Source organism: Cyanistes caeruleus, chromosome 27 (assembly GCF_971803275.1).
Source record: "Cyanistes caeruleus chromosome 27, bCyaCae1.hap1.1, whole genome shotgun sequence".
NCBI classification, from domain to species: Eukaryota; Metazoa; Chordata; class Aves; order Passeriformes; family Paridae; genus Cyanistes; species Cyanistes caeruleus.
The window spans coordinates 3,979,669-4,000,401 of record NC_141727.1 but is presented as its reverse complement, the minus strand read 5'-3'; the positions used below and the strand labels follow the sequence as shown (position 1 = coordinate 4,000,401).

At 51.1% G+C, this 20,733-nt stretch overlaps 2 protein-coding genes and 11 non-coding genes across 13 annotated transcripts; all 13 read right to left on the bottom strand.

The window, feature by feature from the left end:
• Nucleotides 1–746: 746 nt before the first annotated feature.
• CWC25 (CWC25 spliceosome associated protein) lies at nucleotides 747–10,444 on the bottom strand. Its single transcript, XM_086864744.1, has 10 exons — nucleotides 9,616–10,444; nucleotides 8,678–8,850; nucleotides 7,581–7,814; nucleotides 5,823–5,892; nucleotides 5,011–5,138; nucleotides 4,741–4,810; nucleotides 3,830–3,984; nucleotides 2,441–2,527; nucleotides 1,998–2,159; nucleotides 747–1,392 (listed from the first exon to the last, which is right to left on the bottom strand). Exons 1-10 carry the CDS (start codon nucleotides 9,631–9,633, stop codon nucleotides 1,278–1,280), a joined length of 1,212 nt encoding a protein of 403 aa, XP_086720870.1. The 5' UTR covers nucleotides 9,634–10,444; the 3' UTR covers nucleotides 747–1,277.
• A 483-nt stretch (nucleotides 10,445–10,927) lies between these two features.
• TRNAC-GCA (transfer RNA cysteine (anticodon GCA)) lies at nucleotides 10,928–10,999 on the bottom strand. The gene has a single exon. It is a non-coding gene; the product is annotated as a tRNA-Cys (tRNA).
• A 394-nt stretch (nucleotides 11,000–11,393) lies between these two features.
• On the bottom strand, nucleotides 11,394–11,465 carry TRNAC-GCA (transfer RNA cysteine (anticodon GCA)). The gene has a single exon. It is a non-coding gene; the product is annotated as a tRNA-Cys (tRNA).
• Nucleotides 11,466–12,114: 649 nt separating this feature from the next.
• On the bottom strand, nucleotides 12,115–12,186 carry TRNAC-GCA (transfer RNA cysteine (anticodon GCA)). The gene has a single exon. It is a non-coding gene; the product is annotated as a tRNA-Cys (tRNA).
• Nucleotides 12,187–12,458: 272 nt separating this feature from the next.
• On the bottom strand, nucleotides 12,459–12,530 carry TRNAC-GCA (transfer RNA cysteine (anticodon GCA)). Its single transcript has one exon. It is a non-coding gene; the product is annotated as a tRNA-Cys (tRNA).
• A 317-nt stretch (nucleotides 12,531–12,847) lies between these two features.
• On the bottom strand, nucleotides 12,848–12,919 carry TRNAC-GCA (transfer RNA cysteine (anticodon GCA)). The gene has a single exon. It is a non-coding gene; the product is annotated as a tRNA-Cys (tRNA).
• A 1,141-nt stretch (nucleotides 12,920–14,060) lies between these two features.
• TRNAC-GCA (transfer RNA cysteine (anticodon GCA)) lies at nucleotides 14,061–14,132 on the bottom strand. Its single transcript has one exon. It is a non-coding gene; the product is annotated as a tRNA-Cys (tRNA).
• Nucleotides 14,133–14,893: 761 nt separating this feature from the next.
• TRNAC-GCA (transfer RNA cysteine (anticodon GCA)) lies at nucleotides 14,894–14,965 on the bottom strand. Its single transcript has one exon. It is a non-coding gene; the product is annotated as a tRNA-Cys (tRNA).
• A 359-nt stretch (nucleotides 14,966–15,324) lies between these two features.
• Nucleotides 15,325–15,396, bottom strand: TRNAC-GCA (transfer RNA cysteine (anticodon GCA)). The gene has a single exon. It is a non-coding gene; the product is annotated as a tRNA-Cys (tRNA).
• A 1,316-nt stretch (nucleotides 15,397–16,712) lies between these two features.
• On the bottom strand, nucleotides 16,713–16,784 carry TRNAC-GCA (transfer RNA cysteine (anticodon GCA)). The gene has a single exon. It is a non-coding gene; the product is annotated as a tRNA-Cys (tRNA).
• A 1,067-nt stretch (nucleotides 16,785–17,851) lies between these two features.
• Nucleotides 17,852–20,379, bottom strand: RPL23 (ribosomal protein L23). The gene is made up of 5 exons (XM_023942500.2): nucleotides 20,083–20,379; nucleotides 19,760–19,843; nucleotides 19,276–19,404; nucleotides 18,375–18,488; nucleotides 17,852–18,003 (listed from the first exon to the last, which is right to left on the bottom strand). The coding sequence occupies exons 1-5, from the start codon at nucleotides 20,093–20,095 to the stop codon at nucleotides 17,921–17,923; spliced, it is 423 nt and encodes a 140-aa protein (XP_023798268.1). The 5' UTR covers nucleotides 20,096–20,379; the 3' UTR covers nucleotides 17,852–17,920.
• TRNAC-GCA (transfer RNA cysteine (anticodon GCA)) lies at nucleotides 20,327–20,398 on the bottom strand. Its single transcript has one exon. It is a non-coding gene; the product is annotated as a tRNA-Cys (tRNA).
• A 198-nt stretch (nucleotides 20,399–20,596) lies between these two features.
• On the bottom strand, nucleotides 20,597–20,668 carry TRNAC-GCA (transfer RNA cysteine (anticodon GCA)). The gene has a single exon. It is a non-coding gene; the product is annotated as a tRNA-Cys (tRNA).
• Between the last annotated feature and the right edge of the window lie 65 nt (nucleotides 20,669–20,733).

Sequence of the window (20,733 nt, the reverse complement as noted above, 5' to 3'; positions counted from 1 at the left end):
CGCAGTGGTACCGCCCGGCCCCGGCAGCCCCGGCCCGTTAAGCTTCCCCCTCACCGGCCCTGCTCCCCCCCCCCCCCCCGCGGCTGCCGCGGTGGTTCGGTCCCCGCCCCCCCCCCCGGCCGCCCCCGCGGTGGTTCGCTCCGCCGCGGCCGGCCGAGCCCGCTCCGGCCCCGCGCCGAGGAGGCGCCAAGATGGCGGCGGGCTGAGGGGGTGGGGAGCGGGAGGTGCCATGTCCCGCCCGAGCGGGGGGAGCCGCGGGCGCTGCCGGCGGGAGAGCTCCGGCTCGGGCCGCGGCAGTACGGGGAGAGCCGCGGCACCCACTGGGCTGTGAGAGGGAACAACGGACAGGGAAAGCGGATGGAGAAGGAGACAGAGCGAAAAAAGCCCCGTTCCCTCCTCCTCTTCCCGGGGATGGTCTCGCCCAATCGGCGTGACGCGCCCGCCAAGGCCACGCCCCGCTAGGAACGGACCAATCAGCAGCGAGGCGGCTGGAATTATGAATGGGCTGTTACACACGTCACGCGCCGCCGTTTAAAGGGCCCGCGGCTCAGCGGAGACCCCGCCGGGACCCTCGGGGGGGAAAACGGGGACCCCTCCGGGACCGGGGCGCGTCCTGCGGGCCGGACACAGCCCACAAGGGGCTGCTGCAGCCTCCCGAACCCTCAGCAACCCTTCCCGCCCACAGCCGATATCACCCCTGCCCCTCCCATCCCCCCGCCCAGAGCCACAAAAGACATTTAACAAACGACAGTGAAAATTTCTTAATCAAAAAGGCAAAATAAATCTACACTGCTGTACATATACACATTACTTACATTACAAAAATCCCAGAGAAATATTTGCTGTGCCAGCTACGCTCTGCTTGCTCCCTTTTTTCTGCCTCAGAAACGGCTTCTTTTGGGCCAAAAATCAATGAAATTCATCAGTGTGGCTGGCATTTGGTGGCTCAGACACCACACGGCGAGGTGTGGACGCCAACGGTGCCAAACCCCATGGAATTCACCTGGCTGTGGATCGGTTCTGCTCTGGATTTTAAGGATTTCCTTGGGGAAGCAGCGAGCGGCCGGCCCCGTTTGGGAATAAGGTACGAAAGTGAGCCCGGTCGGGGTGGGGAGAGGAAGGAGGAGAAGCTCTGGCAGGACAAGTGGAACACAAAGCCTCAAAGCCAGAGCCCCCCTCAAGTCCTGAAGGCTGCGAGGGCTCGGCTCCGGGAGCTGGGATCGATCCTGGAGAGCTCTCACCTCTGGGAACAAATGTCCACTGAGCTGACAGAGCTTTCACCTCTGCATAAAGTTCTTTTCCAAGGCGGCGGGAGTCCTCTGCAGGGAGTGGATGTTGCGCTTGACCCGATCCTCCAGGCTGGAGGTGGAGGCACTCTCCAGCTTCAAACGGCTGCAGGAAGGGGAGCAGAGAGAGGAATCACAAGTCTGGGACTGACGGAGAGCAGGTTTGGATTGGAGAGCGGATGTTGGGATGGAATTCCTTCCTGGGAGGCTGGGGAAGGGCTGGGATGGAATTCCCAGAGCAGCTGTGGCTGCCCCTGGGTCCCTGAAGTGTCCCCAAGCCAGGCTGGACAGTGGGAGGTGGCCCTGCCGTGGCACTGGATGGGATTTAAGGTCCCTGCCCACCCAAACCATTCCATGGTTCTGTGATTTTTTTGCTCCCAGGGAATAAATTATAAATTCCCACCTGTGCTCAGAGGTTTTATTGTCAACCACAGGCTCACAGGGACTGCTGCAACCTCCAAAACCCAGAGAATTTCTAAACACCTGCATAAAAACCACTCCCAGAGTGATAAAACATCACCAGTGCCCAGCCTGGGTCTGACTCCCAGTTAGCAAGAACATCATTTTTAGGGTTGAGGGGAGAATTTGGGAGCAGCAGATGTCAACAGCTCCATAAACCACAGGGGAGATGTGCAATTCCATCATCTGAAGCACCCCAGACCCCGAGGCCAGGCCTCAGACTCCTGGATGAGGAGGTGGTAAAAGACTCACTGGAAGAATTTCCCATCCCTGGCGTCGAGTTTCTCCAGCTCCCGCTCCAGCTCCTCCTCCTTGCGGTGCTTCCTGAGGTTGTTGGCTCTCTCCTCCTCCCTCCACTTGGCATTTTCCATCATTTCCTGCCGTTTTCGCTCCAGTTCCTCAGGAGAGATCTTTCTGTTTGGGTGGAAAGCACCTCTTTAGATTTTTCTGTGAAGGTTTGGAGGGGTTTTTCTGTGAAGCAGCAGCACCCCGGGCCCCAAACCTTCCGCTCTTTGGGATCTTGGAATTGTTCAGGTTGGAAAAGGCTCAGATCAACCAAAGATGGTTCACACAATCCCACAGATGAGGAGGGTTTTTATCTTTGGCAGCCAAGCAGCAAAGCTTGGGAGGGCATGCTGAAATTAAATTTAAATTAAAAATTAAGGTTTGTCCCCCCAGGACAGGGCTCCACTGACCTGGTGTAGCCCGAGGGCTGCTGGCGCCTGAAGCTCTTTTTGGGGGAAGGACTCCTGGCTCTGCCCTTCTCCTCCCGGCTGCTGTGCCTGCAACGCCAAAATCCGCCTGGTGAGCACCAAAATCCCCCTGGTGAGCACCAAAATCCCCCTGGTGAGCACCAAAATCCCCCTGGTGAGCACCAAAATCTGCCTGGTGAGCACCAAAATCTGCCTGGTGAGCACCAAAATCCCCCTGGTGAGCACCAAAATCCCCGTGGTGAGCACCAAAATCCGCCAGGTGAGCACCAAAATCCGCCAGGTGAGCACCAAAATCTGCCTGGTGAGCACCAAAATCCCCCTGGTGAGCACCAAAATCCCCCTGGTGAGCACCAAAATCCCTCTGGTGAGCACCAAAATCCGCCTGGTGAGCACCAAAATCCGCCTGGTAAGCACCAAAATCTGCCTGGTGAGCACCAAAATCCGCCTGGTGAGCACCAAAATCCGCCTGGTGAGCACCAAAATCCGCCTGGTGAGCACTCATAAAAATTAATAACAAAAATTTAATTTATATAATTCATTAAAAAAAAAATTTAATTATTTCATCAGCAAACCACAATTTTTTATAATTTTAGCTGTATTAGATAAAGATAAATTAACAGCTCTGAATAATCAGTTTGAAGAGAACTGGGACCAACCAACAAATACCTGTTTTTTTAAATAATTTCATCTGTCATTTTAATTTAAATGAAATTAAAATAAATTAAATTTACTTAATTAAATAATTAATTCAATAAATTAAATGAAACAAATTAAAATAAAATTAATGTAATTAAATTAATTAAATAATTAATTAATTCAACAAATTAAAAACAAATTAAATTTAAATTAATTAAATTATTTGAATAATTAATTAAATAAATCAAATTAAATCAATTAAAATAAAATAAATTATTTGAATAATTAATTAAATAAATGAAATTGAATAAATTACATTAAATAAATTAAATTAAATTAATTAAATTAATTAAATTAAAATTAATTAAATTAATTAAATTAAATAAACTAAATAAATTAAATAATTAATTAAATACATAAATAAAATAAATTAAAATAAAATAAATTATTTGAATAATTAATTAAATTAAATTAATTTAATTAAAATAAAATAATTTAAATTAAATTTAAATTTAAATTATTTTAATTATTTAATAAATAATCGAACTAAAGACAATTTAAACTTTATTTAATTAGCTCTGAACGATCAATTTGAAGAGAACTGGGCAAACCCCAGCCACCAGCAACACCTCAAGGGTGTCCCAAATAAAAAGTGGGATTTGAGGGGAGAGAGCTGCAGGGCAGGGTTGTGGGATGTGGGATAACAGGGATGGGATTCCAGGGAATTGCACTCACTGTCTGCTGTGCCTGCAGGGCGATCCCGAGCTCCTGGCAGGGTTCCTCCTGCTGGAATGGCTCTGGGGAGAGCGGGATGAGCTCCGGGAGCGCTGCCGGGGCCGCTCCTGGCACGGGGAGCTCCGGGAGCGCCGGCTCGGCTCGGGATCCCTCACCTGCAATCCAGAGGGGAATGGGAGCAGGGAATTCCTCCCTGGGATGCAATTCCAGGCTGCTCCTGGATCCCTGGAAGTGGCTCGGGACAGGCTGGAGCAGCCTGGGACAGCGGGAGGTGGCACTGGATGGGTTTTGATGTCCCTTCCCATCCATTCCACAATTCCATGGATAACAAGGATGGTTTGATGTCCCTTCCCACCCATTCCACAATTCCATGGATAACAAGGATGGGTTTGATTTTCCTTCCCATCCATTCCCCAATTCCATGGATAACAAGGATGGGGTTTCATGTGCCTTCCCACCCATTCCACAATTCCATGGATAACAAGGATGGGTTTGATGTCCCTTCCCATCCATTCCACAATTCCATGGATAACAAGGATGGGTTTGATGTCCCTTCCCATCCATTCCACAATTCCATGGATAACAAGGATGGGTTTCATGTCCCTTCCCATCCATTCCATGATTCCATGGATAACAAGGATGGTTTGATGTCCCCACCCATTCCACAATTCCATGGATAACAAGGATGGGGTGTGATGTCCCCATCCATTCCATGATTCCATGGATAACAAGGAGCAGCTGAACAAGCCTCATCCCAAATCCCAAGCAGAATTCTGGCTGAGCTCTGAATAATTTGAATTTCAAGGCTCAAATGGCTCCAAATTGAACCTAAAATTCATTAAATTATGTCCCACTCATTATCCTGTTCCAGCAATTCCCAAATTCCTGCTTTTCCCTGTCTCTGGGTGTACCTGTAAGCCGTATCCCGGGATTTTGGAAGGAGCAGCCTTCCAGGAGGAATTCTCCACTCTTTTCTGCGACCTAAAAAGAAAAATAAAATCCTTTTGAAGCAGATGAATTGTGAGAATAAATCCATTTTTTATCACATGTTAACGATGCAAAACCAGCGAAGCAACAAGTTTAATGAAACATTTAATTGAATTAAATACAATTAATTAAAATTAATTAGAAAGACAAAGCTCAGAGGTGGTTTTTTTTTGCTGGAAAAATGGAAAACTCACTTATTTCTGCCTTTCTCCTCCTCAGAGCTGGAGCTGTCGCTGCTGGAGCTGCGCCGCCGGTGCTTCTTGTGCTTCTTCTTCTTCTCCTTCTTCTTCTTCCTCTCCTTTTTATCCAAACTGTTCTGCAGCTGCAAAGACAAAAATTCCCTCAGAATCCCAGGGAAAAGACCAGAATTCCCCATGGAAAAGCTCCTGGCACGAAACCCCAGCCAAAGAAATCTTTACAAGGAACAGAAAACAAAAAAAAACCCAGATTTTTTTCTGTTTAAAGGTGTAAAAAATTTCTCTGCAGAGAAATCTCTTTATAAAAAGATGTACAGCCATTTCTAAATTTAAAGGCAGAAAATATAATTTAACAAGATTTTCTCTCAAAACTGAGGAGTTTAAGGAGTAAACAGAGCTCAGCTCCTCGCCCTGAATAATCAAAATTCTGATTTTTGCGCTCCAGGTACAAAAAAAACCTTTCCAAAATAAAAAGAAAAAGTGAAGATATTTATAAAAATGATAAACATTTATCAATTGAAAATTTATAAATTGATTTTTAAATTAAAAATTTCACTTAACTAAAAAATTTCAATTTAAAAATTTCAATTAATTAATTTGAAAATTTAACTTCATATTAAATTAAACATTTATAAACTGATGAATTTCCCTTTACAGAGAAATCTCTTTATAAAGATGTACTTATACATTTAAAGGCAGAAAATATGGTTTAACGAGATTTTTCTCTCAAAATTGAAGGTTTTAAGGAGCAAACAGAGCTCAGCTCCTCGTCCTGAACAATCAAAATTCAGATTTTTGCTCACACCTACCAAGGCTTTGATTTTCTTCATTTTCACTGGATTGTTCAAAACTTCTCTTTTCTTTTCCTCCTCCTTCTTCCTAAAGCAAGAAATAAAAAGCTTTAGTCCCTTGCTAAACTTTTAATTTTGTTTAATTAAAATGTGGTTAAAGTAATGTTTTATAATATTATAATTATATATTATAATTATATTATAATTATACTATAATTATATTATTATATATTATATATATTATATATTATCTATTATATATTATATTATAATAGTATAAACATTATTTTTATTAACTACATATAAAACATAAGTAATATATTATAAAACATATAATGTGTTATGTTATAACACATTATGGAAATAATTATATTTTACAAAAATATTATTGTTATTACAAAATCTAAATAAATAATTATAGAACATACTACATACTATAGTATAACTATCATATTATTATATTTTTCTATTTTTATATATTTATATTTATTTATATATTTTCATATTATATTTCTGTTATTTATATATTCATGTATTCAATATATTTCATATATTATGTAACATAGTTATTATAAGTAGTTGATATATAATACATAATTATTACAATTAATCTACACATAATATATAATTACTACAATCAATTTCTATATCGTTATTTAAATAATATATTATTATATATTTTTATTATTCATATATTCATGTATTCAATACATTTAATATATTATGTAACATAGTTATTATAATTAATTGATATACAATACATGATTATCACAATTAATTTATAAATAATATATAATTACTATATAATTTATAAATAATATATAATTACTATTATTTAAATAATATATTATTATAATTGTTTTTATATATTTCTTATAATTATATATAGTATATAATTATATATCGTATATAATTATATATCATTAACATATGTTACAGTAGATATTATATGTAGTTATAATGATTATATATTATGTACATAATATATGATATATAAAATACATAGTATATATAATGAATATAATATATGTTGTATTATTGGCATATTAATGTAGATTATTAATATGCACCATATAATTATTAATATGCTAATAATATTTGTATTAATGATATTTATATCAATATTATTATGTAACTGATATAATTATTATACATTGTATATATTATTATACATTATATATTAATATATATTATAATTAATATTATTATGAATTATAATAGGTATTACTATATACTATAATTAATATCATTAATATTAATTATAATAGCTATTATAGTAATTATATATAGGTATTATAATTATAATTTTTATAATTATAATTATTAGTATATATTATATAATTATATAATAATCTTAATTATTACATATACTTACATAATTATAATTAGTAATATTAATTATAATAGGTATTATTATATATTATTAGTATTATTAATATTAATTGTATGTATTGTATATTATTAATATTATTAATAGTAATTATAATAGGTATTATTACATATTATAATTAGTATTATTAATATTAATTATAGGTATTATATGTTATTAATAATACTATTAATATTAATTATAATAGGTATTATTATATATTATAACTACTATTATTATTTATACACCACCCATATTCATATCTTATCCTATTAATACACATTAATTACACAGAAAACACCTAATTACATCTATAATTTATTTAATTACATCTAAATTATTTATTTATAATTATTTTACATTATTAACACAACAAAGCAACCCCTGCCCCTCCCCTCCTGTCCCACCTGATCATGAAGAGCGGATCCTCGCGGATTTTGGTGGCCATGTCCAGCACGGAGCTGGCCCCAGCCCTGGCGAAGATGGACCCTGGCAGCAGCCCCGAGTCCCCCGAGGCAGCGTCCCTGTCCCCAACCTTGTCCAGGATGAATTTATCCACGGGCCGGCCCAGCAGGTACTCGTCCCTGTTCACCATTCCCCCGGGGCCCTGGTACATCCACTCCAGCTTCTCCTCGCGCTTCCTGCCGCACAGAACAACCGGGAATTACCCTGGGACTCTGCTGGGTCAGTGTGGGAACTGATCCCAAAGGATCAGAGGGATGGGGATCCTCTGCTGGGAGGGTGGGGATTGTTCAGCCTGGAAAAGCTTTGGGGTGATGTTTCAGTGCCTGACTGGGGCTCCAGGAGAGCTGGAGGGGGACGAGGGACAGAGTGACAGCACAAGGGGAATGGGTTTGAATTGACACGGGGCAGGGCTGGATGGCATTTTGGGAAGGAATTCCTCCCTGGGAAGGAGAGGAGGGGATGGAATGGAAATCCCAGAGCAGCTGGGGCTGCCCTTGGATCCCCGGCAGTGCCCAAGGCTGGGCTGGACAGGGTTTGGAGCAGCCTGGGACTGAGAGAGGTGTCCCTGCCATGGCAGGGGTGGCACTGGCTGGCCTTTGATGTCCCTTGCACCCCAACCCATTCCATGAGCAGCAGAGCCACTGTCCCCACAGCTCTGCCATGGGCACGGGCAGCACCACCCCAGCCCCAGAGCACAGCCAGGCCTGGCTGTCCCTGTGCTGTCCCCATGCTCCCTGAGCTGTCCCCATGCTCTCCCCATGCTCTCTGTACTGTCCCTGTGCTCTCTGTGCTGTCCCCATCCTCTCTGTACTGCCCCTGTGCTGTCCCCATGCTCCCTGAGCTGTCCCCGTGTTCTCTGAGCTGTCCCTGTGCTCCCTGAGCTGTCCCTGTGCTCCCTGAGCTGTCCCCGTGCTGTCCCTGTGCTGCCCCTGTGCTGTCCCCATGCTCTCTGACCTCTCCCCGTGCTCTCTGACCTGTCCCCATGCTCTCTGAGCTGTCCCCGTGCTGTCCCCATGCTCCCTGAGCTGTCCCCGCTCACCTCACGGTGCCCATGTCCTCGGCGTAGCGCTGCATCTCCTCCCGCGCCCGCTCCTCCTGCAGCTCCCGCTGCAGCTCCTCGATCTTCTTCCTCTCGGCCTCATGCTTCTGCTCCGCCTTCCACACCTTCTCCACATTGCGCAGTGTCTGCGGGTGCCAGCTCTTCTTCAGGTTCTGTGGAGAGCAGGGATCGGCACCGGGATCAGGGCCGGGATGGGCACCGGGACGGGCACCGGGATCGGTACCGGGATGGGCACCGGGATCAGGGCCGGGATCGGTACCGGGACGGGCACCGGGATCGGGGCCGGGCCCAGCCCACCACTGCTGGGATCCAGGCCTGGAGAACGGACCCGCGGCTCCCGCTGGTCCCGGTGAAGCCGCACATCCCTGCCCTGCAGCCCCCCTCATCCCCCACGACCCCTCCGAACCCCCCCAGACCCCGCTCCCACCCCCGGCCCCCTCCAGCACCCGCTGACCCCTCTCAGTCTCCCCTCAGCCCCCGCTCGATCCCTCTGATCCCCTCCCGGTCCCGCTCAGCCCCTCTGGGCCCCCTCACACTCCTCATTCCCCTCTCACTCCCCGCTTCCTTCAGCCCCTCGGTTCCTTCATCCTCCTCTCACATCCCGTTCCTCTCAGCTCCCCCGGTTCCCCTCTCACCCCTCGTTCCCCTCTCAGTCCCTCCGTTCCCCTCTCAACGCGCCCATTTCCCCTCATTCCCCTCTCAGCCCCTCCCGGTTCCCCCTCAGTCCCCGCGTCTCCCTTCACGCTCCCCCATTCCCCTCTCAGCCCCCGTTCCCCTCTCAGCTTCCCCCGTTCCCCTCTCAGCTTTCCCCGTTCCCCTCTCACCCTCCGTTCCCCTCTGACCCCCCGTTCCCCTCTCAGCTCCCCCGTTCCCCTCTCAGCTCCCCCATTCCCCTCTCTCCCCCCCGTTCCCCTCACCAGGTCTCCCCCCCCCATCGCAGCCGCCGGGCGAGCGCGTCCGCCGCTGCTACCGGAGCAGGAAATACGTCATCACCGCGCGCCGGCGCTTCAGTAGCTGGGCATCGCTTCCGCCCAATGCGTCACTTCCGGCGCGCGGCTGAGGCGGTGGGGAAGATGGCGGCGCGCAGTAGGGACGGTGCGGGAGAAGGAGGGAGGGAAAACCAGTGGGGAGGCCCCTCAGTACCGGGTCTGAGAGGTGTTTTCATTCCGTTCATGGAATCCAAGATGGTTCGGTTGGGAAGAGACCCCAAAAGTCTCCATTCCCACCCCTTGCCATGGTCAGGGACACCTTCCACTATCCCAGGCTGCTCCAAACCCGGTCCAGTCTGGCCTTGGCCACTTCCAGGGAATTAAGACAAGATCTGAGCTTGTTTCAAACGAGGCTGGCTGCAGCAATCCCAAAGAAACGCCTGGGAATGATGAAGTGAGTAATTTCAGAAACAGCTGAAGCCACGGGACAAGTCTGTCGGGCTGAGCTCACCACAGGGGACGGGAGCGCCGCCGGCTCGGACCTGCGGGGCCCAAATGACGCTCAGGGGCAGGGCCCGGGCGGTTCTGTCACCTCTGGCCGTGCCCGGGCTGCCTCAGAGCCTGGCACCTCCCAGTCTGTGGCGGGCTGTGCTGGGGTGGCTCAGAGCTGGCGAACCTCTCGGGCTAGCCCCGGTGATCTCCTGGGTTATCCCCGGTGATCTCTCGGTTTGGAGCTTGAGATCTCCCGGGACAGACCCGGCGGTTCCCGGTGGAGGGGGCCGGGTTCGAACCCATGACCTCGCGCTCCCCAGCCCGCGGCGCTGCCCCCGCGCCACCTCCCCGCGGGCCCCCCGCGCCCCCCCCAGCCCCGCGCCCGGGGCGTGGCTCAGGGGCAGCGCTGCCGCCTGCGGGGCCGCGGGTCAGGAGTTCGAGCCCCGGGGCTACCCCAGACACTGACCTGTGTCATTGCAGCCACCCAACCGGAGCGGGGACCTCAGAGCCCGGAGGGAACAGCTCAGCGCGGCTCCTCGTGAATTCTAGAAGCGCCTTATACACATATTGAATTCATGTTTAAATTAAGGGTAATTACTCCAACAGGAAAAACTCGAGAAGCAGCCGCAGAGTTTGTGTGGAGCGCAGAGCTCAGGAGAGCAGAGGGGGCAGCGTGGCAAAGGCCTGGCTAAAGATCACCAAGTGATTCCCAAAACCTCAGAGGGGGTAAGAAAGGCTTTCCACGGTCTGTGTGTGAGGAATTTGTGGAGAAAAAACTGGGTGGAAAAGCAGGAAAAGAGGAAAAGAGAGGGGGCACCTGGAGTTGAACCAGGGACCTCTTGATCTGCAGTCAAATGCTCTCCCACTGAGCTATACCCCCATGGGACAGGGACATTTAAAATCTGACTTTTATTGGGAAAACAAAAGAGCTTTCCTGTCCAGGGATCGGAATCCTTCCCTCAACACCCACCTCTTGGAGGCACCTGCCACGGGCTGCACGTGGAGAAACGGGATAAGCAACGGCAACCAGGAGAAATTCTGGGAGCTCTGGTGCCTGCAGGGAGCTGGAAACGAGAGAAAAGCGCCCACAGGCAGCGAGGGGCTCTCACACACAGCACAACCCCTGCACTTCCCAACAATCCGGGGTTCCTTGGATGCTGCAGCTCAGAACCAGCACAAGCTCAGAACCGGGACAAGAGCTCTCCACGGGGTTTTGGCCTGTGGAAGATTTGGGCAAAAAGAAGGTGGAAGGAGGGGGGAAAAAAGAAAAAAAGAGGGGGCACCTGGAGTTGAACCAGGGACCTCTTGATCTGCAGTCAAATGCTCTACCACTGAGCTATACCCCCATGGGGCAGCCAGGGATAATTAAAAACATTTCCCGGGCAAGTCAGGAGTGTTTCTGTCCCGGATTCCGTTCAGCCACACCTCCCTCTGCCCCTCCTGTGCCTGCCAAAGGCTGGGAAACTCCAGCAGTTCATGTGAAAAGGAGGAGGAAAGGGGCAGGAAATGGAATGGAGGAGGAAAGGGGCAGGAAATGGAATTGAGGAGGAAAAGGGGAGGAAATGGAATTGAGGAGGAAAAGGGGAGGAAATGGAATGGAGGAGGAAAGGGGCAGGAAATGGAATGGAGGAGGAAAAGGGGAGGAAATGGAATTGAGGAGGAAAGGGGCAGGAAATGGAATTGAGGAGGAAAGGGGTAGGAAATGGAATGGAGGAGGAAAAGGGGAGGAAATGGAATTGAGGAGGAAAGGGGCAGGAAATGGAATTGAGGAGGAAAGTCACTCCAGAGGAAAGCAGTGAAAGGTTCACAACACAAGCCCTGAAGTTGCCCCATAGTCAGAGCCCAAATCTTTTGAATCTGAAATCCTCTGAAGCTCCCAGCCAGCGCTGAGGGTACAGAAGAAACTCCTGAGATCCAACCACAGCTCTGCAGCTCCTTCCTGCATTTCTGGAAGGAATTTTGGGCAAAAGGAAGGTGGAAGGAAGAGGAAAAGAGAGGGGGCACCTGGAGTTGAACCAGGGACCTCTTGATCTGCAGTCAAATGCTCTCCCACTGAGCTATACCCCCCGTGCTGAGGGAAAGGAGCAATAAAATCCCTGAAAACCAGGCCAGGAATTATTCCCACTGCAGGTGAATGTCCCAGTGAAAGCTGCCCACAAACCAAAGTCATGTCTGGGCTCTGGCCCTGCCCCAGAGGTCGGATTCCTGCGGGATTTGTGCAGTTTGAGTGCTCAGTTTTTAATCCTGGAATTCCCAGCCCTGCTGCTGTGCAGGCACGGACAGCTTGGGTATTAAAAAGGAGGAATCATCCTCATTTTTTCATGGAAAAAAAGGGGAAAAGGGGGCACCTGGAGTTGAACCAGGGACCTCTTGATCTGCAGTCAAATGCTCTACCACTGAGCTATACCCCCCAACACCTTTTGGGGCATTTTTAGAGGCTCAGGAGTTTCTGTGGCTTGGATCCCTTCACCTGCCAGGATGTGCAGGGAGTGAAATGTGAGAAACGCTGACAAATGGTGGGAATGCTGAGAAATGATGAGAAATTCCGGTAAATGGTGGCTACAGAGAACGAAAAGGACAGAAAGGGACCCTCAGACAGCGAGTGCTTCCCCACCCTGCCCTTCTCCAGGGCCTTGCTGCTCCCAGCCCGCATTCCCTGCACACCCCACAGCACCTTCCCAAGAAAGATTTGGGCAGGAGGAAGAGGAGAAACAAAAGAGGAAAAGAGAGGGGGCACCTGGAGTTGAACCAGGGACCTCTTGATCTGCAGTCAAATGCTCTACCACTGAGCTATACCCCCTGTTAGACTCTCATCTCAATAAAACATCCAAGGGATGTTTATTCCCAAATTCCTGAGCTCTCTGTTCCTCAGGGATCAGCTCCTGCTGCAGAACCTGCAGGGCTGCACCATCCACTGCTGAACTTCCCTTCCCTTCCCTTCCCTTCCCTTCCCTTCCCTTCCCTTCCCTTCCCTTCCCTTCCCTTCCCTTCCCTTCCCTTCCCTTCCCTTCCCTTCCCTTCCCTTCCCTTCCCTTCCCTTCCCTTCCCTTCCCTTCCCTTCCCTTCCCTTCCCTTCCCTTCCCTTCCCTTCCCTTCCCTTCCCTGAACTTCCCTGAACTTCCCTGAACTTCCCTGAACTTCCCTGAACTTCCCTGAACTTCCCTTCCCTGAACTTCCCTGAACTTCCCTGAACTTCCCTTCCCTGAACTTCCCTGAACTTCCCTTCCCTGAACTTCCCTGAACTTCCCTGAACTTCCCTTCCCTGAACTTCCCTGAACTTCCCTTCCCTGAACTTCCCTTCCCTGAACTTCCCTGAACTTCCCTGAACTTCCCTGAACTTCCCTGAACTTCCCTGAACTTCCCTTCCCTGAACTTCCCTTCCCATTCCCATTCTCATTCCCTGTCCCATTCCCATTCCCACTCAGAACCTCTTTGGAATCTCTGACTTTTCCCCCTCTCTTCCACCTCTGACCACAAACAGGGAAAAGAGGGAACAGGGGGAGGAGGCTGAGGCTGAGCAATCCCCCGCCAAAATCCCCAGGGAAAAGAGGGAGCACCTGGAGCTGGGCCGGGAACCTCCTGATCTGCAGCCAAACCTTCTCCCACTGAGCTCTGGGTCATTTCAAAACGTTTTTTGGGAAAGGAAAAAAAGGTTTCTTGTCCTGAGGTTGGATTCCTTCCCTCCACAGCTCCCTGAGCAGCCCAGGGAGTGCCTGGGAAAGGTACAGGGATAAATGATGGGGGAAAATGAGGAATTCTGCTGATGAATTCAGGCTGGAAAAAAGCACAAACAGGGAATGGTTAGAGCACAACCCCACAACTTTCCCATCTGTTCCTTGGCTGCTGGAGCTCTGAATCAGCACAGGCTCAGAGCTCCCTGTGGATTTTTCCTGTGGCAATTTTTTTAGGGTAAAAGGAAGGTGGAAGGAAGAGGAAAAGAGAGGGGGCACCTGGAGTTGAACCAGGGACCTCTTGATCTGCAGTCAAATGCTCTACCACTGAGCTATACCCCCATGGGGCAGCCAGGGACAATTAAAAACATTTCCCGGGCAAGTCAGGAGTGTTTCTGTCCTGGATTCCGTTCAGCCACACCTCCCTCTGCCCCTCCCGTGCCTGCCAAAGGCTGGGAAACTCCAGCAGTTCATGTGAAAAGGAGGAGGAAAGGGGCAGGAAATGGAATGGAGGAGGAAAAGGGGAGGAAATGGAATTGAGGAGGAAAGGGGCAGGAAATGGAATGGAGGAGGAAAGGGGCAGGAAATGGAATTGAGGAGGAAAAGGGGAGGAAATGGAATGGAGGAGGAAAGGGGGAGGAAATGGAATTGAGGAGGAAAAGGGGAGGAAATGGAATTGAGGAGGAAACGGGGAGGAAATGGAATTGAGGAGGAAAGGGGCAGGAAATGGAATGGAGGAGGAAAGGGGCAGGAAATGGAATTGAGGAGGAAACGGGGAGGAAATGGAATTGAGGAGGAAAGGGGCAGGAAATGGAATGGAGGAGGAAAAGGGGAGGAAATGGAATTGAGGAGGAAAGGGGCAGGAAATGGAATTGAGGAGGAAAGTCACTCCAGAGGAAAGCAGTGAAGGGTTCACAACACAAGCCCTGAAGTTGCCCCATAGTCAGAGCCCAAATCTTTTGAATCTGAAATCCTCTGAAGCTCCCAGCCAGCGCTGAGGGTACAGAAGAAACTCCTGAGATCCAACCACAGCTCTGCAGCTCCTTCCTGCATTTCTGGAAGGAATTTTGGGCAAAAGGAAGGTGGAAGGAAGAGGAAAAGAGAGGGGGCACCTGGAGTTGAACCAGGGACCTCTTGATCTGCAGTCAAATGCTCTCCCACTGAGCTATACCCCCCATGGGGCAGGGACATTTAAAATCTAACTTTTATTGGGAAAACAAAAGAGCTTTCCTGTCCAGGGATCGGAATCCTTCCCTCAACACCCACCTCTTGGAGGCACCTGCCACAGGCTGCACGTGGAGAAACGGGATAAGCAACGGCAACCAGGAGAAATTCTGGGAGCTCTGGTGCCTGCAGGGAGCTGGAAACGAGAGAAAAGCGCCCACAGGCAGCGAGGGGCTCTCACACACAGCACAACCCCTGCACTTCCCAACAATCCGGGGTTCCTTGGATGCTGCAGCTCAACACAAGCTCAGAGCTCTCCGTGGATTTTCTGTGGCAAAGTTTTTGGGCAAAAGGAAGGAGGGGAAAAGAGAGGGGGCACCTGGAGTTGAACCAGGGACCTCTTGATCTGCAGTCAAATGCTCTACCACTGAGCTATACCCCCTGTGCCTGGGACATTCCGAAACATTTCCTGGGAAAGGGAGAGGTTTTTCTCCCTGAGGCTGGATCCTTCCACAGCTCCCGTGCAGCCCCATGGCCCTGTGGAAGGAACGGGAATTAAATGGGATAAAACTGCAAATGTGATTCCTCCCATTCCATTTCCCAGCCCTGGTCCAGTCTGGGATATCCCCGTTCCATGTCCTGCCTGGATCCGGTTCATGTTTTCTCCCATTCCATGTGCTGGCTTTTATCCAGTCCGGCTTTTCCTCCCTACCCCATCCCACCCTGATCCAGTCCTGGTTTTTCCCCATTCCAGATATCAGTTGCGATCCAGTCCAGGTTTTTCCCCAAATCCATATTCCAGCAGTGATCCAGTGCGGGTTTTCCTCCATTCCATATTCCAGCAGCGATCCAGTGCGGGTTTTCCTCCATTCCATATTCCAGCAGCGATCCAGTGTGGGTTTTCCTCCATTCCATATTCCAGCAGCGATCCAGTGCGGGTTTTCCTCCATTCCATATTCAGCAGCGATCCAGTGCGGGTTTTCCTCCATTCCATATTCCAGCAGCGATCCAGTGCGGGTTTTCCTCCATTCCATATTCCAGCAGCGATCCAGTGCGGGTTTTCCTCCATTCCGTATCCCGACCCCGATCCCATCCCGGCTGTTCCTCCCTTCCACATCCCACCCTGATCCTGTCCGGGTTTTGGGGTTTTCCCCATTCCAGATCCCAGCCCGGATCCAGGTTCAGTTTTTCCCAGCCCGGATCCAGGTTCAATTTCCCCATTCCAGATCCCAACCCAGATCCAGGTTCAGTTTTTCCCAGCCCGGATCCAGGTTCAGTTTTTCCCAGCCCGGCTCCAGGTTCAGTTTCCCCATTCCCGGGAATTTCTCCCTGCAGGGATTGAAGCCCAGGGGAGGCTCAGACAGACCCGGATTTCCCGGGAGTTCCTGGCAGCGCTTCCCCACCCGCTGCACAATCCCTGTCCTTTTCCAGAGCCTTTTCCCAGCCCGCATTCCCAGCCCACATCCCAGAGCAGCTTCCCAAGCTCCCCCTGAGGGATTTGGGCAGGAGGAAGAGGAAGAAAAGAGGGGGCACCTTGAGCTGAGCCCCTTCATTCCATGAGGATTCCCAGCAGGAATCTCCCTGCTCATTACCATCCCAGCAAAGCGCTGCTAATGAATCCCAGGACAAATCCCAAAGTCCTCCCAAAATCCTCATCCCTTTCCTCACCAGCACTCAGCTGCTCCCTCAGAGCGGGGGAAAATCTGGGAGTTCCGGGCTCCCAAGCGCATTTCTGGGGATAAAAAGATGGGAAAAGAGAGGGGGCACCCGGATTTGAACCGGGGACCTCTTGATCTGCAGTCAAATGCTCTGCCCCTGAGCTATACCCCCGACTGGGCAGGGTGCCCAGGTGTGTCCAGGTGAGTTCCCCATGGCCAGGTGAGCTCCCTGTGCCCAGGTGAGCTCCTCATGGCCAGGTGAGCTCTCCATGGCCAGGTGAGTTCCCCATGGCCAGGTGAGCTCCCTGTGCCCAGGTGAGCTCCTCATGGCCAGGTGAGCTCTCCATGGCCAGGTGAGTTCCCCATGGCCAGGTGAGCTCCCTGTGCCCAGGTGAGCTCTTCATGGCCAGGTGAGCTCTCCATGCCCAGGTGAGGTTCCCTGTGCCCAGGTGAGGTTCCTCATGGCCAGGTGAGCTCCCTGTGGCCAGGTGAGCTCTCCATGGCCAGGTGAGCTCCCTGTAGCCAGGTGAGCTCCCCGTGGCCAGGTGAGGCTCCTCAGGCCCAGGTAAGGCTCCCTGTGGCACAGAACCATTGGGAATGGCACAGAACCATCGTGAATCTCCAGGAGCGCAGCAGGAGCAGCCTGGAGGCCGCTGGAGGCAGGAATGGCAGAGCCCAGAGCTGCCCCCTTGCCCTGCCCCAGATTTGGGGTCAGGGGGGATACTCCAGGCACCAGGGCCCCAGAACCAGCAAACCTCGGCTCCCACCCAGGACATTCCCTCTTCTGCTCCAGGAAAACCACGGCCAGGAAACCTCAGCTCCCACCCAGGACATTCCCTCTTCTGCTCCAGGAAAACCACGGCCAGGAAACCTCAGCTCCCACCCAGGACATTCCCTCTTCTGCTCCAGGAAAACCACGGCCAGCCCGAGCTTTTCCCTGGCTACACCTTCCCACTCTGCTCCTGATGGTCCTGGGAATTCTCCAATTCTGGGAAGAAAATCCCAGGAATTCTCCAATTCTGAGAGCTCCAGCACAAAGGCTGAGCTGCCACTGACACCTCCCAGCCCCCCTGAGATGAGGAATCAGTTCAGAGTCACAAATCTGAGGCATTCCAGGGATTCTTCAGGAATCTGCTGGAAAAACGCAATTGGAAAATCGCCCAGTTCCATCTTCTGGAGCTCCATAAAAACACTTCCCAGCACAATCCTGCTGCTGTTTGGCAATAAAAACACCACAGGGTTGGTACAAGGAGTTTTATTTTGTGTTCCTGGCCAGGGGCAGGGCCGGGATTGGGATCAGGATCGGGATCAGGCGATGCTCCCGGCGTTGGAAGCGATCCTGGGCCACAGATCCGCACATTCCTTGGCCACGGGGCCTGTGATGGCTGAGCCTGGAAAACAGGGACAACACCACGAGCTCAGCTCCTCCCTGACAGGCTGGGATGGAATTCCCAGAGAATTGTGGCTGCCCCTGGATCCCTGGGAGTGTCCAAAGCCAGGCTGGACACACCTTGGAGCAGCCTGGGATGGCGGGAGATGTCCCTGGGATGAGCTTTGAGCTCCCTTCCAACCAAACCACTCTGGAATTCTGCGGTTCAGAGCTCACAGATGGCTCAGGGCAGCATTTCCCACCCTAAATCCCATTCTCTGAGGGCAAACTCCAGTCCTTTCCCCTAGCAGAGCTCAGCCCTGTGGCACTGCCAATCCCCCCAGTGCTCCCAGCAGGACACAATTCCCAGCAGGACACAATTCCCAGCCTCACCTTTCATTTCCCCTTTGTTATTTACAATCACTCCCGCGTTGTCCTCGAAGTACAGGAACACTCCGTCTTTTCTCCGGTAGGATTTCCGCTGCCGGATCACCACTGCCGGGTGCACTGCGAGGAAAAAAAGGGTCCCAGCCCTCGGGATGAACCCAAATTCCACACAGATCCCACGGGAATCAAACCCACGCCACGGATCCGGGCTGGTTTTTGCTCTGCACCTCAGATTTGTGGTGTTTTACTACGAGGTTACACTTCAGAGCAAACAGACCCCTTAAAACTGACCGTGTGAAGTTTGGAGATGCATTGAAAATCCGGGAAAATTCCCACTTTCCCAGCTTGATTTTGAGATAAATTATTAATTCCCCAACAACATTCAGCGAAAACTCCTCTGGAGCAGGAGCAGACCCATGGGTGGTGGGGCCTGGATGGGATTTAAGGTCACTTCCCACCCAGATCATTCCAGGATTCCATCATTTTTCACTTCACACATCCACGTGGCATCGCTCCTCTTTCCCTGATGGACAGGAGGGGATTTAGGGAAAGAATTCCTCCCTGGCACAGGGGACCCAGAGCAGCTGTGGCTGCACCCCTGGAAGTGCCCAGAGCCAGGCTGGACATGCCTCGGAGCCGCCTGCAGAGTTGAAAGTGTCCCTTCCCACGGATGGGATTTAAATTCCCATCCCAGGATTCCCAAACCCTGTCCCACCGCTGATTGAAATCAACAGCACCAGGAGCTGCCACTTCACCCAAAAGCGGCGCCTTTGCTCTGCCCTTCCACGACAACTCCCTGAGCCACGGCAGGGACCCAACGAGTGCTTTAGAGAAGGGGGGGAGGCGCCTCTCGGGGACTCCGAGCCCGATCCCGGCGGAGTTTCGGGACAGGAACGGCGGCACTCACCCTTCTTCCTCAGCTCCGGCTTGCCCTTCTTCACCGTGGCCATCACCATGTCACCCACGCCGGCCGCCGGCAGCCGGTTCAGGCGGCCCTTGATGCCCTTCACCGAGATGATGTAGAGGTTCTTGGCCCCTGCGGAGAGCGGCGGCGCCGTTATCCCGGGATGCCCGGGGCTGTTATCCCGGGATTCCCGGGGCTGTTATCCCAGGATTCCCGGCGCTGTTATCCCGGGACTCCCGGCGCTGTTATCCCGGGACTCCCGGCGCTGTTATCCCGGGACTCCCGGGCACAGCTTCTCACTGTGTCCCACTGCAGGGACACCCAACAGCGCTGCCGCAGGCCCGGCGGGAGATTCCAGAAGGAGCGCGGAGCTTTGGGGATTGTCAGCTCGGCCTCCGCGTTACTGCGAGGCCCTTCCCGAGGGTTCCCTTCCCGAGTGGTTCTCCCGTTCCCGGGGTCCCTCCCGCCGCCCCAGCCCCGCACCCACCGGTGTTGTCGGCGCAGTTGATCACGGCCCCCACCGGGAGACCCAGGGAGATGCGGAACTTGGCCCCGGACGAACCTCCGCGTCCTGCGGGTCGAGAAGAGCGTTAAGACCCCGGGACCGCCTCACGAAGCGGCCCCGGGCCTGCGCCTCACGGCGAGGGCAGCGGAGCCATCACCCGTGATATCCGCTCCCGCCCGGGCTCAGGCGCCTCGCCCCGAGTCCCCGGTACGCTGGGGCAGCCACGGGAACGCGGGATGGCGGCGGATGGAACCGGATGACGGCGGATGGAACCGGATGGCGGCGGAGACCGGCGCCTCCCTCACCTCGCTTCGACATCTTGGCGCCGGAAGAGGTGGTGGATGTCACGTGACGCGCCCGCCACGCCTCGCGCGCGGCGGCGCCCCCTGGCGGCGGCGGGAAACGCCGGACCCTCACCGGGAGCACCGGGAGCACCGGGAGGGAGCGGCGGGGACGGGAAGAGGAACCAGGGATAATTCGGTACGAGAAAACACTGGATAAGCGGAGCTTAAAAAGTAATAAAAAAATAATAAAAAGAAAAACAAAACAAGGGGGCACCCGGATTTGAACCGGGGACCTCTTGATCTGCAGTCAAATGCTCTGCCACTGAGCTATACCCCCACTGCTTTACCACAGCCGCTGGGCGTCGTTTTACGGTTCTCTCCACGCCTGCGCAGTCCCCGTTCCACGCGCGGGCGCCGCGGTCGCGGAACGGGGGCTGCGCGCGCGTGCAAATGCGACCCCTTCGCCTCACCCCCCCCAGTGAAAACCGACAAAAAAAAAAACCAAAAATGGTTAAAACCATCAAAAATCGCACTGAGGGGGCACCCGGATTTGAACCAGGGACCTCTTGATCTGCAGTCAAATGCTCTACCACTGAGCTATACCCCCGCTCGCCGCGCGCTCCCGCCACCATCCCCCCCTACCCCCTTCTCACCCCCTCCAACTTCACCCGG

Coding starts and splice junctions, on each gene's coding strand:
- RPL23 (XM_023942500.2), bottom strand. Junction 19,405..19,759: donor CAACTGCGCCGACAACACCG/GTGGGTGCGGGG, acceptor CGCTCTCCGCAG/GGGCCAAGAACCTCTACATC. Junction 18,004..18,374: donor TAACAAAGGGGAAATGAAAG/GTGAGGCTGGGA, acceptor CCTGTTTTCCAG/GCTCAGCCATCACAGGCCCC.
- CWC25 (XM_086864744.1), bottom strand. Junction 5,893..7,580: donor GATCCGCTCTTCATGATCAG/GTGGGACAGGAG, acceptor TTCTTGCTTTAG/GAAGAAGGAGGAGGAAAAGA. Junction 4,811..5,010: donor GAGGAGAAAGGCAGAAATAA/GTGAGTTTTCCA, acceptor TTTTCTTTTTAG/GTCGCAGAAAAGAGTGGAGA.